Below are 16,037 nucleotides of genomic sequence, written 5' to 3' on the forward strand. Positions count from 1 at the left end.
TTCTTGATACATTTGAACGTTTTTATGTTGTATTTAAGACTCTGGCACATATGCTTGATATGTTTTTTAAAGCCAAGTGTTGGCTCTAAAATGACAACCAGGTAACGATATTCTCTAACATTTTCTATTATCTCCTTATTAACCATTATATTTGGAAAGGATGACATTTATATTTGTTGACAAAATACACTGTTGCCGTTTTCTTAAAGTAAGACCAGAGTCATGAAGCCACCTTGCTACCTTGGCCATGGCTGCTGGGAGTTTTCTGGCAACACTTTCACAGTCATCTGGCGCCGCCGTGTGGACACAACGAGAAGTCGCAAAAGGAATTTAAAAAAAATAAAAAAAAAGGTACACCCACCGGTAGTCAACATCTTTATTTAAATATCAAATAATCACAATTTGTGCATGAGGTCAGAGGTCGGCCATCCGTGGCAGACACACTGCTTTGGCTTTCATAAAAGTCATCGGTCCTTCCACCTGTACCAAAGAGGAAAAAAACGCTGTGGAATGACGTCGGCGCCGTGATCACGTGACGTCTTTGGTCTCCTTGCGGCCTCAGAAACAGTCAGCTGATGGCGTCACACGTTGTAGGCGTAGTCCGCCACGTAGTCCTTCAGCCTGTTTGGTAGGGGCAGGTCCCGGACCCGCCTGGCGTGTCTGTTGATGGTGACGCGACACAGGTGCTGTAGCGGCGTAACGGTGGCGTAGGCGGGCCGGGTGAGGAGCAGCGGCACCGTGCTGTTGGACGACGTGGAGGGCGGAGTCTTCTGGCTGACCATGGACATGCGGACATAGTGGTCCACCAGGTGGACCACGCTGTCAAACTGCTTGAGTTTGGGCCTGACCAGGAGCACCGAGTCCAGCTTGAACTTGCCCTGGTCGTACTCGATGCGGAGGTTGGTGGGCCCCGCCCACGTCATGGTGGAGATGGTGAACAGGTAGTTGCTTTGAGAGCTGTCCCGCACCAGGAAGGTTCCCACCGCAGCGTCCCGCAGGATCTCTTTGACCTCGTTGGCGCTCAGGCTTCCCCAGTACCAGCCTGGAAACCACAAGAACGGAACACTGACCGACCCAGAGCCTTTCGCAGTGAAGCGGGCGATCCCACACGGCAAAATGCTGTACGAGTTGCTAGTGTTGGCTTACATTTTGGAGTTCTAAGGGCATTATTTGAACCCATTTTCTGGGGTTTCAAAATTAAGAACCACTTTCCGGTTGTTTTTCAACGCATTTTTGATTACACGTTTTATTACGGAATATTAACATTTACAATCACCCAACATTGAGTTAGCATAACTCAACTTTTGGGTCAAATAATTCAACCCAAAAGTTTGGTTGGAAAATTACAATGTCTCAACTTTTGGGTTAAATAATTCAACCCAAAAGTTTGGTTAGGAATAACCCAACATTAAGTTATTATAACTCAACTGTTTGGTTAGTCAAGCCAGTAGTTTGGTTGGTAATAACTCAACATTGAATTACAATGTCTCAACTTTTGGGTTAAATAATTCAACCCAAAAGTTTGGTTAGGAATAACCCAACATTAAGTTATTATAACTCGACTATTGGGTTAGTCAAGCCAATAGTTTGGTTGTGAATAACCCAACATTAAGTTATAATAGACTACTGGGTTAGTCAAGCCAATAGTTTGGTTGGGCATAACCCAACATTAAGTTATAACTCGACTATTGGGTTAGTCAAGCCAATAGTTTGGTTGGGCATAACCCAACATTAAGTTATAATAACTCGACTATTGGGTTAGTCAAGCCAATAGTTTGGTTGTGAATAACCCAACATTAAGTTATAATAACTCGACTATTGGGTTAGTCAAGCCAATAGTTTGGTTGTGAATAACCCAACATTAAGTTATAATAACTCGACTATTGGGTTAGTCAAGCCAATAGTTTGGTTGTGAATAACCCAACATTAAGTTATAATAACTCGACTATTGGGTTAGTCAAGCCAATAGTTTGGTTGGGCATAACCCAACATTAAGTTATAACTTGACTATTGGGTTAGTCAAGCCAATAGTTTGGTTGTGAATAACCCAACATTAAGTTATAATAACTCGACTATTGGGTTAGTCAAGCCAATAGTTCGGTTGGGCATAACCCAACATTAAGTTATAACTTGACTATTGGGTTAGTCAAGCCAATAGTTTGGTTGTGAATAACCCAACATTAAGTTATAATAACTCGACTATTGGGTTAGTCAAGCCAATAGTTTGGTTGGGCATAACCCAACATTAAGTTATAATAACTCGACTATTGGGTTAGTCAAGCCAATAGTTTGGTTGGGCATAACCCAATATTAAGTTATAATAACTTGACTATTGGGTTAGTCAAGCCAATAGTTTGGTTGTGAATAACCCAATATTAAGTTATAATAACTTGACTATTGGGTTAGTCAAGCCAATAGTTTGGTTGTGAATAACCCAACATTAAGTTATAATAACTCGACTATTGGGTTAGTCAAGCCAATAGTTTGGTTGGGCATAACCCAACATTAAGTTATAATAACTCGACTATTGGGTTAGTCAAGCCAATAGTTTGGTTGGGCATAACCCAACATTAAGTTATAATTTGACTATTGGGTTAGTCAAGCCAATAGTTTGGTTGTGAATAACCCAATATTAAGGTATAATAACTCGACTATTGGGTTAGTCAAGCCAATAGTTTGGTTGGGCATAACCCAACATTAAGTTATAACTTGACTATTGGGTTAGTCAAGCCAATAGTTTGGTTGTGAATAACCCAACATTAAGTTATAATAACTCGACTATTGGGTTAGTCAAGCCAATAGTTCGGTTGGGCATAACCCAACATTAAGTTATAACTTGACTATTGGGTTAGTCAAGCCAATAGTTTGGTTGTGAATAACCCAATATTAAGTTATAATAACTCGACTATTGGGTTAGTCAAGCCAATAGTTCGGTTGGGCATAACCCAACATTAAGTTATAACTTGACTATTGGGTTAGTCAAGCCAATAGTTTGGTTGTGAATAACCCAACATTAAGTTATAATAACTCGACTATTGGGTTAGTCAAGCCAATAGTTTGGTTGGGCATAACCCAACATTAAGTTATAATTTGACTATTGGGTTAGTCAAGCCAATAGTTTGGTTGTGAATAACCCAATATTAAGTTATAATAACTCGACTATTGGGTTAGTCAAGCCAATAGTTTGGTTGGGCATAACCCAACATTAAGTTATAATAACTCGACTATTGGGTTAGTCAAGCCAATAGTTTGGTTGGGCATAACCCAACATTAAGTTATAATTTGACTATTGGGTTAGTCAAGCCAATAGTTCGGTTGGGCATAACCCAACATTAAGTTATAACTTGACTATTGGGTTAGTCAAGCCAATAGTTTGGTTGTGAATAACCCAACATTAAGTTATAATAACTCGACTATTGGGTTAGTCAAGCCAATAGTTTGGTTGGGCATAACCCAACATTAAGTTACAAATCAACTTTTTGGTTAAATAAATCAACCCATAAATTGGATTGAAAAAATGAACCCAACATGTTGAGTTAAAATAACTCAAATAAGGGGTTCGTCCTTTTCTAGACCAGCAGTTGTGTTAAAATTGGGTTGTTTTTTCTCCAACCCAACATTTTTTTTAGTGTGTACAGGAGGACTCGAACCTGCGCTTTTCAGCTCCTTCATGGCCAAAGAGAGGCGTCTCTCGTCACAATCCAGTCCTCCTCCAGGCAGCAGCTGCCCCTCCCGGGTTGGTTTGGACGGCGTCGGGGGACTCTGAGGGCTGGCAGCTCATTGAACGCCTCCAACCTTCTGCGGCCTGGACATGGACAACCAACCAGGATCGGGATGAAAACCAGGAGGATGTTTCTAGAGAGAAAAACAACTATTGCTCCTATCCATCCATCTTCTACAGCTTGTCCCTCTCAAAAATAAATTCAAACTCCTTATTAGACAAAAAAAAACACCATAATCAACATTCTTACTATTGCTCCTATACATCCATCCACTTTCTACCATCTGTCCCTTTTGGGGTGTCAGGGGTTGCTGGAACCTATCCCCCAAAAAATTGAAACTCCTTATTAGACAAAGAAAAACCCCCACAATCAACATTCTTACTATTGCTATCCATCCTTTTTCTAGCGCTTGTCTTTTTCAGGGTCGCCGGAGCCCATCTCAAAAATATATTCAAACTCCATATCAGACAAAGAAAAAACATAACATTCTTACTATTGCTCCAATCCATCAATCAATTCGCGACTGATTGTCCCTATCCTGAAAATTAATTCAAACTTCTTATTAGACAAAGAAAAAACACCATAATCAACATTCTTACTATTGCCCCCCATCCATCCATTTTCTACCGCTTGTCCCTATCTTTAAAATAAATTCAAACTCCTTATTAGACAAAGAAAAACAGCATAATCAACATTCTTACTATTGCTCCCATCTGTCCATTTTCTACCGCTTGTCTCCATCTAAAAAATAAATTGAAACTCATTAGACTAAGAAAAAACAAAACAGCATAATCATTCTTACTATTGCTCCTATCCATCCATTTTCTACCGCTTGTCCCTATCTCAAAATTAAATTCAAACTCCTTATTAGACAAAGAAAAAACACCATAATCGACATTCTTACTATTGCTCCCTTACATCCATTTTCTACCGCTTGTCCCCACCTCAATAAATTCAGATAAGGTCTGAAAGCCACGCGATTGACAGAAAAAGTTGAATGACAGATGAAGAATCCAAAAGAACCGCGGCTAGCGCAACAAGCTGGCAGCTACACGCACCTTTTCATTAAAATAAAAAAAAAAGGTTGACCATTTAAAAGCTGCACACTTTGTCTGTCGTCGGCCTTCAGCACCGCCTCGTCCAGCTTTTACTGCCAGGTCCCAATAACTTGGCCGGAGGTCCAGTGCGCGGACATCCACTCCCGCGGTGTCTTATATTCCTTTTATTTGCACATCATTGCTGTTTATTGCGGCTTTGTGCCGGCAACTGGGCTGTGGGGGCCAAGTGTGGCGAGCACAACCCACGCCAGCAGCACCACAGCAGGACCAGAACCCACGCCAGCAGCACAACAGCAGAACCACAACCCACGCCAGCAGCACCACAGCAGGACCAGAACCCACGCCAGCAGAAACAGAACCCACACCAGCAGCACCACAGCAGGAGCACAACCCAGGCCAGCAGCACAACAGCAGTACCGTGTTTCCAGGAACTTTCCAGGAACATGGTCACGTGGTTCGAGAGGGACGCGCGCGCACATAAGTGAGCTAGGACAGAAAACCATAGATCAAATTAAAAACAACTAGTACGGGTTTCATTATTAGTCATTCCATTAATTCCACGTTTGAATACATGAGATAAACACTATTTACTTGAGTCAAATGTACAACAGAAGTTGACCACCAGGCGGTAGCACAGCAGCAGAACGCTCTGCCCGGAAGTAGTAGAAGAAGAAAAAAACCCGGAACCAAATAGGCGGGCGAGCGGGTACTTTGATGCTTTAAAACTTTGTCCTTCTCCTGTTGGTAAGAATCTAATAATTACTTTCTAGAGTTTGATTTTTTGACTAACCTAACGCTAGATCAATGCCACCTTCATTCCCACCACTTTTTTTTTTTTTACATTGATGGAATATTGTTAACCTTTCAAAATAACATTTTAGTTACAATCGTTTTCAATGCGTGTAAAGTCCGATCTTATGAAGTTACATCGTATTAAAAAAAGGAACGTAAAGTTTATTTTAGTCCTTATATCCATTTTCCTACCGGTTGTCCCTTTCGGGGTCCATCCGCTTACTACCGCATGTCCCTTTTGGAGTCGCTGGAACCTCTCAGCTGCATTGGGGCGGAAGGCGGGGTACACCTAGGATAAGTCACCACCTCACAAAGCTAACACAAAGACAACATTCACACTAGGGCCAATCTAGTGTTGCCAGGGCTCCATCCACCCATTTTCTACCGCTTGTCCCTTTTGGGGTTGCTGGAGCCTCTCAGCTGCATTCAGTCAGAAGGCAGAATACACCCTGGACAATTCGCCACCTCATCGCAGGGTCAAAACAGAGACAACATTCACACACTAGGGACCATTTAATCTTTCCAATCAACCTATCCCCATGTGCATGTCTTTGGAGGTGGGAGGGCCTATCCCCAGGTGCATGTCTTTGGAGGTGGGAGGGGCCTATCCCCAGGTGCATGTCTTTGGAGGTGGGAGGGGCCTATCCCCAGGTGCATGTCTTTGGAGGTGGGAGGGGCCTATCCCCAGGTGCATGTCTTTGGAGGTGAGAGGGGCCTATCCCCAGATGCATGTCTTTGGAGGCGGGAGGAAGCCGGAGTACCCGGAGGGAACCCACACAGTCACGGGGAGAACATGCAAACTCCAGGGTCGCTGAAGCTTGTCTCATGTTTCTCCAATTTACTGTTGCAGCGTCACCTGGTGGCCGTGCTGCCCACCCATGGAGCCCACTGAGAGCAGGTACGCTCACCTGATGAAGCCCATCCGGGAGCTCACAGACAACTGGGACGTGGACGTGGCGTCCGAGTTAAACGACTACTTGGAGGAGGTGACTTTTTTTGCGGTCTGAAAAAGGCGCGGTGCACCGAATGAGTCGGTTTTCACGGGAGTTGTGTTGCAGTTGGACGAGATGTGCATCACGTTTGATGGGAAGACCCGGCTGAACTTTGCGGAGGCGGCACTGCTCATCCAAGGCTCAGCCTCCATCTACAGCAAAAAGGTCAGCGCAGTAGTGCGAATCTTCTGGAAGGCGTCAAGATAAAACATGTCTTTCTAGGTGGAGCTGCTGTACAGTCTGGTTTACCAAACCTTGGAGTACATCAGCGACAGGAACAAGAAGTGAGCGGCGCCAGTCCCGACGCTCACCTTTGACCTTTTCCTTTAACTTGTTCTCGCCTGACAGACGACGCAAGCAAGCCGAAGCGTGCGGGGAAGCAGACTCCGGGGCCGAAGCGTTTGAAGACGAGGTGAGAAACAAAGTGGACGCTTTAGTTTTTGCTCTGGCCGTCATCCACTTGGGACCATTGCAAAATTGACGTGCGTTGCAAAGTCACTATGGACAGGGATTTTAAAATTAAACAAACATGTAAATGGCGTTTTAAAATAGTATTTTTATCACCTTCAAAGTAACCCTTTTTTTTTTTTTATCTTTTAACCATTTTGAACAAGTCGTGCATGTTTTTATTTCAAGTGGCCTGGACTACTGTAACGTACTTAATGCTGGCGTGGGGACGGCGCAGTGGGAGAGTGGCTGTGCGCAACCCGAGGGTCCCTGGTTCAAATCCCACCTAGTACCAACTTCGTCACGTCCGTTGTGTCCTGAGCAAGACACTTCACCCTTGCTCCTGATGGGTGCTGGTTGGCGCCTTGCATGGCAGCTCCCTCCATCAGTGTGTGAATGTGTGTGTGAATGGGTAAATGTGGAAGTAGTGTCAAAGCGCTTTGAGTACCTTGAAGGTAGAAAAGCGCTATACAAGTACAACCCATTTATCATTTATTTATGAGCCAAAAAGCTGTCTCCCGGTTGGTTAGTCCAGAAGGTGGCAGCACGACTTAACAGGGGCCAGGAAACACCAGCATATAACCCTAACTCCTGAGACTTTGCACTGGTTCCCTGTTCATTTTAATTGATTTAAAAGTGTTGCTGTTTGAGTTTTAAGCTTTGCATGGACAGGTGCCTCATTACAGCGCAAAACCTCATCCAAATGTACACTCCTGCGCACGGTCTGAGGTCTGATAGCCAGCTCCAGCTCCTGGTGTCCAAGACCAGACTTAAAACTGTGGTCAGCCCTCAGCTCTTAAACACTCTGCGCCGCCATGTCCGAACTGCTCCCACAGTGGTGTGTTTTAAGTCTCGTCTTTTATTCTCTGGCTTTTAACAGTGAGTTGTGTGGTCCTCTGTTTTTAAAATATGTATTTCTATTGTTTAGTTTTACATCATATTTACTTTTATATAAATGTATTTTGTTTTTGTTCAGTCATTGGTGGAGCCAGGAATAATTTAATCTTGTTTGCTTTTGTGCAGCACTTTGGAAAGTAATAAGAGTTGTGTGGTCCTCTTTTTAAAATGTGTATTTCTATTATTTTACCCTTTAAAATAGTTTTTAATCATATTTTATATACATTTAGTTGGTGTTCGGTCATTGGTGGAGCCAAGAATAGTATTTGAATCTTGTTTAATATTTTTGTGCAGCTTTTTGAAAACTACGTGAGTTGTGTAGTACCGTTTTTAAATATGTATTTAAATTGTTTTAATTAGTTTTACCCTTTTAAAATAGTTTTTAATCATATCTACTTGTATATAGATGTATTTTGTTCAGTCATTGGTGGAGCCAAGAATAGTATTTGAATCTTAATTTTGTGCTGCACTTTGGAAAGTAACACGTGGCGTGAGTTGTGTGGTGCACTGTTCTTAAATATGTATTTCTATTGTTTTCTAGTGTAGGAGCCTAAATGTTTAAGTCAATTTACATTTTATGGAAGGTGCTTTGTTTATTCAGCCAAAATGGGACTATTTACAGGACTGTCTCAGAAAATTAGAATATTGTGATAAAGTCCTTTATTTTCTGTAATGCCACTTAAAACATGAAAATGTCATACATTCTGGATTCATTACACATCAACTGAAATATTGCAAGCCTTTTATTATTGCTGATTATGGCATACATCTTAAGAAAACTAAAAAAAATTGAATATTTCCTCGGACCAAGTAAAAAAAAAAAAAAAGATTTATAACAGCAAAACAAAATCAAACATTTGAAAATGTCAATTAACGCACTCAATACTTGGTTGGGAATCCTTTTGCACGGATTACTGCATCAATGCGGCGTGGCATGGAGGCAATCAGTCTGTGGCGTTGCTGAGGTGTTACGGATGCCCAGGATGCTTCAATAGCGGCCCTTAGCTCATTTGCATTATTGGGTCCCGTGTCTTTCAGCTTCTTCACAATACCCCACAAATTCTCTATGAGGTTTAGGTCAGGAGAGTTGGCAGGCCAATGGAGGACAGTAATGTCATGGTCAGTACACCACCAGTTACTGCTGGTTTTGGCACTGTGGGCAGGTGCCAGATCATGCTGGAAAATTAAATCATCTTCATAGAGCTTTACAACAGATGGAAGCATGTACACAGCTACATTGACTCTGGACTTTATGAAACACAGTGGACCAAAACCAGCAGCTGACATGGCTCCCCAAACCATTGCTGACTGAGGGAACTTCGGTTGTCTAGAGTGCAGGAGTGGCTTGACCATGGGAATACGGCTATTGAAGCTGTATCTGTTGAAAAGCTCTATGGAAATGATTATATTTTCCAGCATGATCTGGCATCTGCCCACAGTGCCAAAACCAGCAGTAACTGGTGTACTGACCATGGCATTACTGTCCTCCATTGGCCTGCCAACTCCCCTGACCTGAACCTCATAGAGAATTTGTGGGTATTGTGAAGAAGAAGCTGAAAGACACCAGACCCAATAATGCAAATGAGCTAAAGGCCACTATTGAAGCATCCTGGGCATCCATAACACCTCAGCAATGCCACAGGCTGATTGCCTCCTTTGCCACGCCGCATTGATGCAGTAATCCGTGCTAAAGGATTCCCAATCAAGTACTGAGTGCATTAATTGACATTTTCAAAATGTGTGATTTTGTTTTGCTGTTATTTTTTTTTTTTTTACTTGGTGTGAGGAAATATTAAATTTTTTTGAGATAGGATGAGTTTTCTTAAGCTGTATGCCATAATCAGCAATATTAAAACAACAAAAGGCTTGCAATGTTTCAGTTTATGTGTAATGAATCCAGAATGTATGACATTTTCATGTTTTTAGTTGCATTACAGAAAAGGACTATCACAATATTCTAATTTTCTGAGACAGTCCTGTACTTAATTTGCATGCTTACAATAAAAAAAGTACATTTGTAATTACATTCATCTAAATAATTTGACGTAACTTTAATTGCATAAATAGCGTAAGGATCTGTGTGGTAGGATGGTTTTGGCCACAAGGTATTATGGGTAATGGCAGTCAGGTATGGGGTAATCGAGCCACACAATTTTTTTGACGTCTACTTTTTGTAACTCTTTCTTACTGTAACAAACCGGCTTTATTTTGCCATTAATTTGTTCCCACATAGTTTTACATTTTTGAAGGATTAAGTTGACAAGTAAACTATACAAAAGAAGGAGTGTCTGGAATTTTGTTTGTTGCCGCAGCAAGCGGGAGCAGGAGATAGTAGAGCAGCATCAAGCTAAGGCTTCATTAGCAATCTACAATTATTTTTATCCTTTAAAATAGTTTTTAAATCATTTACTTTTATATAAATGTTTTTGTTCAGTCATTGGTGCCAAGACCGCTAAGAATAGTATTTGAATCTTGTTTAATATTTTTCTGCAGCACTGTGGAAACTTTTGTTTAAATGTGCTCTATAGATAGTGGATTTAATTGCTTCTGACATGTGCAGTTCTCGCCTCTGGACATCGACATGACGAACTACGTGGACAAGGACGACTGCGGCACGGTGAGACCTCACAAGCAACACCAGTGACCTTGGTGCCGCTCACACAGACTTCATTTTCTTCTTGTCAGCTGGTGAAAGTGACACCTCTTCCTCCGGAGTCCCTGATTGCTCTTGATAGTTCCCACAAGCACAAGCTGCCCCTCATCAGGTGGGTGTGGTCTTCCTCCCATGCAACACCGCATGTGACCTGCAGGTGTCAGCCGTCGTCTTTTTGTGAGTCAGCGTGAAAGGTGACGTCCTGTGCAGCCAGAAGGACTTCTGGATAAATCGGTTCTTCCCTGGACTGCAGGACATGATCCTCCTCACCCAGTGCCCTATGTCCAGCAGGCCTCTCTCAGACCAGGACCTACAGCCTCCTGGTACACGCACACTTCTCGCTTTCTAGCACGGCTTCTTCCATAAGGTCGTTTTTCTTTTTTTTGCAGTGTCAGGCGGCGCCGATATGACGGACGCAGCAGAGGAGAGCTTCCTTCCCGCGAATGATGTGATGGAGCAGGAAGCAGAGGAGCATGTGGAAAGGCAGCAGGTTTGCGAGGAGATATTCCAAGTGTGTGAGTTTTAAAAAAAAAGGTCCACGGTGTGAATTTTGTGATGTTCAGGCGCCGAGCGAAGGCCGCGTGCTTCGACAACGGCAGCAGGTCGTCGACGAGGAGGCAGAACTTCCTGCTGTACGCTGAGCCAACACTTGCCGGTGCATCAGTTTGAAGAAGACGGTCCGTGCTCATTTGTTTGCTCATCGTTGCAGGTCACCGTGTGGATGCTTCACGACCCGTACGCCGAGCTCCATAAAGTGGGCGAGAAAACCTTCAAGCTTGGTAGGCTTGGTCCTGTGATGTGATTTCTACTTAGGGTTCCACAAATAATCCGATTTTAATCACGATTTTGGCCGCGACGCAACAGCTCATCGGCTCAGTAGGTCCATAGTTGCAGTAGTTACCTCTCTGATTTAGGCGGTGTTACTAGAAAGTTTTCCCCGCGTTAGCTCTAATGTTGCCAATACTTTGTCAAAATGCAGGTTACAGCATACACTGCAAAAACTGAAATATCTCAAATAAGGGTGATATTTCTCTATTTTCATTCAGATAATATAATTATTCTCCCTAAGCAGATTTTACGTCTGTGTTTTACTTGTATTAAGGGTTTTGGTCTTAAATGATCTCAGTAAGATATTACAGCTTGTTGAGATTTTATGACCTATATTGAGTAAAACATGCTAGAAACTAGAATATCAACTGATGCAAAGCCGAGTCAAACACTCATAAGTATAAAACTACTTTTTTTAAAGTAATTTCTTTCTTCAAGCATGAAAAAATATATATTGTCAAGATAATGGCACTAGCATTCACTTAATTTAAGAATATTTTTCAACATATTCAGCAAAAAGGGCCCTGTGATGAGGTGGCGACTTGTCCAGGGTGTAGCCCGCCTGCCGCCCAATTATAATTGAGATAGGCTCCAGCGCCCCCCTGCAACCCCGAAGGGAATAAGCGGTAGAAAATGGATTAACAAAAAGTCTAATTTTTTTGCTACCAAGAAAGGTGCACTTATTAGTGAGAATATAATTATATATTTTAAAAAAAAGGTATGTTTGGGTTCAATGAGTTTAGCTAATTTTACTTTATTTGGAAAGTCTTGACAGGCCGAAATTTCTTGTTCTATTGGCAGATCATTTTGCTTAGTTCAAATGAAATACCCCTCATTTTTATATTTTCTTCTTCTTGTTGTTTTTAAACACTGACTTTTTGCAGTGTTGAGTATTCAGGCGTCAAAACAGAAATCTGCATTTTCAAACAGTTAAAACAATCAATGATTATTTATATAGCCCTAAATCACAAGTGTCTCAAAGGGCCGCACAATCCACAACGACATCCTCGGTAGAGCCCACATAGCGAGAGTCCCTCACTACATCCATCCATTTTCTACTGCTTGTGCCTTTTGGGGTCGCTGGAGCCCCTCAGTTGCATCACTTCAGCATTTTTTTAAATGAAATGTCAAAAAAATATGATCTAAACCAGGGGTCCCCAAGCTACAGCCAAAATCCTGCCCGCGTGAAGTCCCAAGTTAAAAAAAAAAAAAATTTTGCCTAAACGCAGCACTGAATTGCAGAACAGGGGGCGCCAAAACCAGCTCGCCAGTTAGCATAGTCATAGCTAGTTTACCTGTCGCCTGCGTTGTAGAGCTCGGTTGGTAGAGCGGCCATGCCAGCAATTTGAGGGCTGCAGGTTCGATCCCCGCTCCCGCCATCCTAGTCACTGCCGTTGTGTCCTTGGGCAAGACACTTTACCCACCTGCTCCCAGTGCCACCCACATTGGTTTAAATGTAACTTAGATATTGGGTTTCACTATGTAAAGCGCTTTGAGTCACTAGAGAAAAAGCACTATATAAATATAATTCACTTCACAAAGTTGACTGCTTTCTACTTTGCTGCTACTCTTTTTTGGATGATTGCAATTTGAACACAGTTCTGAGGCGGGCTTCACGGTGGCAGAGGGGTTAGTGCGTCTGCCTCACAATACGAAGTTCCTGCAGTCCTGGGTTCAAATCCAGGCTCGGGATCTTTCTGTGTGGAGTTTGCATGTTCTCCCCGTGAATGCGTGGGTTCCCTCCGGGTACTCCGGCTTCCTCCCACCTCCAAAGACATGCACCTGGGGATAGGTTGATTGGCAACACTAAATTGGCCCTAGTGTGTGAATGTGAGTGTGAATGTTGTCTGTCTATCTGTGTTGGCCCTGCGATGAGGTGGCGACTTGTCAAGGGTGTACCCTGCCTTCCGCCCGATTGTAGCTGAGATAGGCGCCAGCGCCCCCCGCGACCCCGAAAGGGAATAAGCGGTAGAAAATGGATGGATGGATAGTTCTGAGGCTGGCAGTTGTAGAATATTAGTAGACTGCGATAAGGAGATCACAACACCAGAAGTATATGACCCGCTTATCGAGAGAATGCCAAGAGTGTGCAAAACAGTAATCAGTGAAGTGAATTATTTATATAGTGCTTTTTCCTCTAGTGACTTATAGCGCTTTTACATAGTGGAACCCAATATTTAAGTTACATTTAGACCAGTGTGGGTGGCACTGAGAGCAGGTGGGTAAAGTGTCTTGCCCAAGGAAAACGGCAGAGACTAGGATGGCTGAAGTCAGGATCGAACCTGCAACCCTCAAGTTGCTGGCACGGCCGCTCAACAACCGAGCTATACCGCCCCTTTGCGCCAATCAGAGGAAAGGGTGGCTATTTAAGAAACTAGAATATCAAACATGTTTTTGGTTACTTTTATTATAAGTTTGAACTACACGCCAATTTTTATTTTATTTTTATTTTTTTAACAGTATGTACGAGCCACACAAGGATAGAGAAGTGACACCTCAATCAATGCATTTTATTTATTCTCGTGACTATTTACATTATAGAATGTCACTGAAGCAATCAAATTATGAACACGTGGAGTTATGTTCTTAAAAGTGAAATAACTGAAAACATGTTTTATATTCTAGTTTCTTCAAAAGAGCCACCCTTTGCTCCGATTACTTTTTTTCGCACACTCTTGGCATTCTCTCGAGCTTCAAGAGGTCACCTGAGAGGATTTTCACTTCACAGGTGTGCTTGAAGCTCATCCAGAGAATGCCAATAGTGTCCAAAGCAGTAATCAGAGCAAAGGGTGGCTATTTTGAAGAAACTAGAATACAAAACTTGTTATCAGTTAAGTACATAACTCCACATGTGTTCATTGGTAGTTTTGATGCCTTCAGTGACAATCCACAATGTAAATAGTCATGAAAATAGAGACTCTTTGAATGAGAAGGCGTGTCCAAACTTTTGACCTGTTCTGTACTTAAATTCCAATGTCGATAGAAATAACTGATGAATATTTTCTCCATAATCATGCAGCTTTTTCCCTACTTGCTCCTCAGGAAAGTGCTACGCCGTTCCCAACGGTCTGGAGGACGGCGGGAAGAGGAAACGAAAGCGTGTGGCTCCCCTGCAGGACTTCTGCGTTTGGTTCAAACAAAGCTGTAAGACTTCCGGAAGCGTGCGTGTGTGTGTGTGTGTGTGTGTGTGTGTGTGTGCGCGTGTGTGTGCGTGTGCGCACCCATCATTCCCTAAAAGCTTCGCACTCTCACAGACGATCCCGCCGATCCCAAGTTGAAGAAGGGGCCGACGTTCACTGGTAAGTGTCACACTTTTTCTTTTCTAGCATGTCAGTCACAAATTAATGATCAAACATCTCTTCTCTCGTTTTAGACCTAAACCACATTTACCTCAGCAGCCTTAAAACAAAGCTTACCTGTCACAGGAGACTCAACAGGAAACAAGTCAGTGCGCGCTCTGCCTTCGCCTTAAATCCTTTCCTGACGTCACCCAGTGGGGTTAATTAGTCTCAACTGTCACAGGCTGGGGTTGATTAGTGTGTGATGTCAGGGGGGCGGGGCTAATGCATGTGTGATGTCACAGGGCGTGTTCGTGTCTGACGAAGAGCTGACAAGTAAGCTCCTGCAGCGAGAGGAGGCGGAGCCCGTGGAGGGCATTGTCGGTGTGTGAGTGTTTCATTTAAAAAGTCTAGTGTGCGAGTGTGTGTCTAAAATGTATCAAGTGGCTTTGAAGGAGCAGAAGACTCTTGTGAATATGATCATCTCCCCGCCGAGTTTGAGGCAGATGAAGACGGCGTGCCAGGTGCGCTCTACACGTCCCCGTCTTTAGTTTCCTCTCTGTACTTGACATCAGAGTTTGTCTGCAGGAGCACACACGGACCAGCTGACCTACGAAGACCTCGTCAAGTTGCGCGTGGTAGGCGATGACATCACTCGTCAGGAGGGCGTTGGCTCAGCGTGTCAACCAGGACGTCTTGTGTGTGTGTGGCGGCGTTTAGGACCAGCTGGTGCTGTACTGTCAAGGAGGCTACACTCAGGAGACGACGTTGTCTCGACGGATCAAAGACTGGGAGGACAAGATCCACCCTGAGCTTGCTCGGCAGGTAGTAGGACGGGTGGGCAGGAAGTAGCTCTCACGCACCTGACGACATCTTTCCTTGTAGGAGCAGCGCCCGCCATTTGACATCCATGAATACGGCGACAGAATCGTGGCGGCGCTGCAGACCGTGGGCGGGCGCCGCACCTTCTCGTCCGTGGTGTCCGGTCTGGACAACGTAGAAGCCTGCAAGTTCCTGCTGGCATCGCTACAGCTGGTAAAGATCCTTTGACTTCCTTCATTTTACTTTATTCTGAGCATTCTTCTCAACTTTTCTTGATTTTTTTTTTAATCACTTATATTTCCATCAACCACTAATATTGGTTGATGGAGCATGTTCGGCAGCGCGTGCACACTGAGTGCTTACAAGCAAACACAGTGTGTAGACAAAAGGGAGAACGAACACATTTTGGCTTAACAAGTAACAATAAAGGTTAAGTTATAACACTGAAACACCCTCAGGAAGAGGTGCTTTAAGACATAGCTAGTTTATCTGCAGTCTGCTACTTCTAAACCATTAATCCTCATCTCCATGGCGATAACTAAAGTAAG

At 43.2% G+C, this 16,037-nt stretch overlaps 2 protein-coding genes across 3 annotated transcripts in view; one reads left to right on the forward strand and one right to left on the reverse strand.

Moving 5' to 3' along the window:
* Positions 1–362: 362 nt before the first annotated feature.
* socs2 (suppressor of cytokine signaling 2) lies at positions 363–5,342 on the reverse strand. The gene is given in 4 exon segments (XM_061914385.1): positions 363–1,042; positions 3,651–3,711; positions 3,713–3,855; positions 5,198–5,342. Coding segments are annotated over 4 exon segments (693 nt in total). The 5' UTR covers positions 5,226–5,342; the 3' UTR covers positions 363–581.
* A 40-nt stretch (positions 5,343–5,382) lies between these two features.
* ncaph2 (non-SMC condensin II complex, subunit H2) overlaps positions 5,383–16,037 on the forward strand; it is an 11,872-nt gene continuing 1,217 nt past the window's right edge. Inside the window, exons 1-19 of one of the 2 annotated variants that reach the window (XM_061914383.1) lie at positions 5,383–5,524; positions 6,423–6,558; positions 6,631–6,729; positions 6,787–6,848; positions 6,913–6,976; positions 10,469–10,525; positions 10,594–10,673; positions 10,748–10,884; positions 10,951–11,051; positions 11,125–11,193; positions 11,271–11,340; positions 14,432–14,533; positions 14,644–14,688; positions 14,763–14,833; positions 14,973–15,051; positions 15,123–15,191; positions 15,256–15,305; positions 15,388–15,492; positions 15,553–15,702. In XM_061914383.1, the coding sequence (XP_061770367.1) occupies positions 6,451–6,558; positions 6,631–6,729; positions 6,787–6,848; positions 6,913–6,976; positions 10,469–10,525; positions 10,594–10,673; positions 10,748–10,884; positions 10,951–11,051; positions 11,125–11,193; positions 11,271–11,340; positions 14,432–14,533; positions 14,644–14,688; positions 14,763–14,833; positions 14,973–15,051; positions 15,123–15,191; positions 15,256–15,305; positions 15,388–15,492; positions 15,553–15,702 (1,518 nt within the window). In that variant the 5' untranslated portion in view covers positions 5,383–5,524; positions 6,423–6,450. The remainder of the gene's footprint in view (positions 5,525–6,422; positions 6,559–6,630; positions 6,730–6,786; positions 6,849–6,912; positions 6,977–10,468; positions 10,526–10,593; positions 10,674–10,747; positions 10,885–10,950; positions 11,052–11,124; positions 11,194–11,270; positions 11,341–14,431; positions 14,534–14,643; positions 14,689–14,762; positions 14,834–14,972; positions 15,052–15,122; positions 15,192–15,255; positions 15,306–15,387; positions 15,493–15,552; positions 15,703–16,037) is intronic. The other variant, XM_061914384.1, reaches the window with a different exon arrangement.

This window comes from Nerophis ophidion, linkage group LG10 (genome assembly GCF_033978795.1).
Source record: "Nerophis ophidion isolate RoL-2023_Sa linkage group LG10, RoL_Noph_v1.0, whole genome shotgun sequence".
Lineage (NCBI taxonomy): Eukaryota > Metazoa > Chordata > Actinopteri > Syngnathiformes > Syngnathidae > Nerophis > Nerophis ophidion.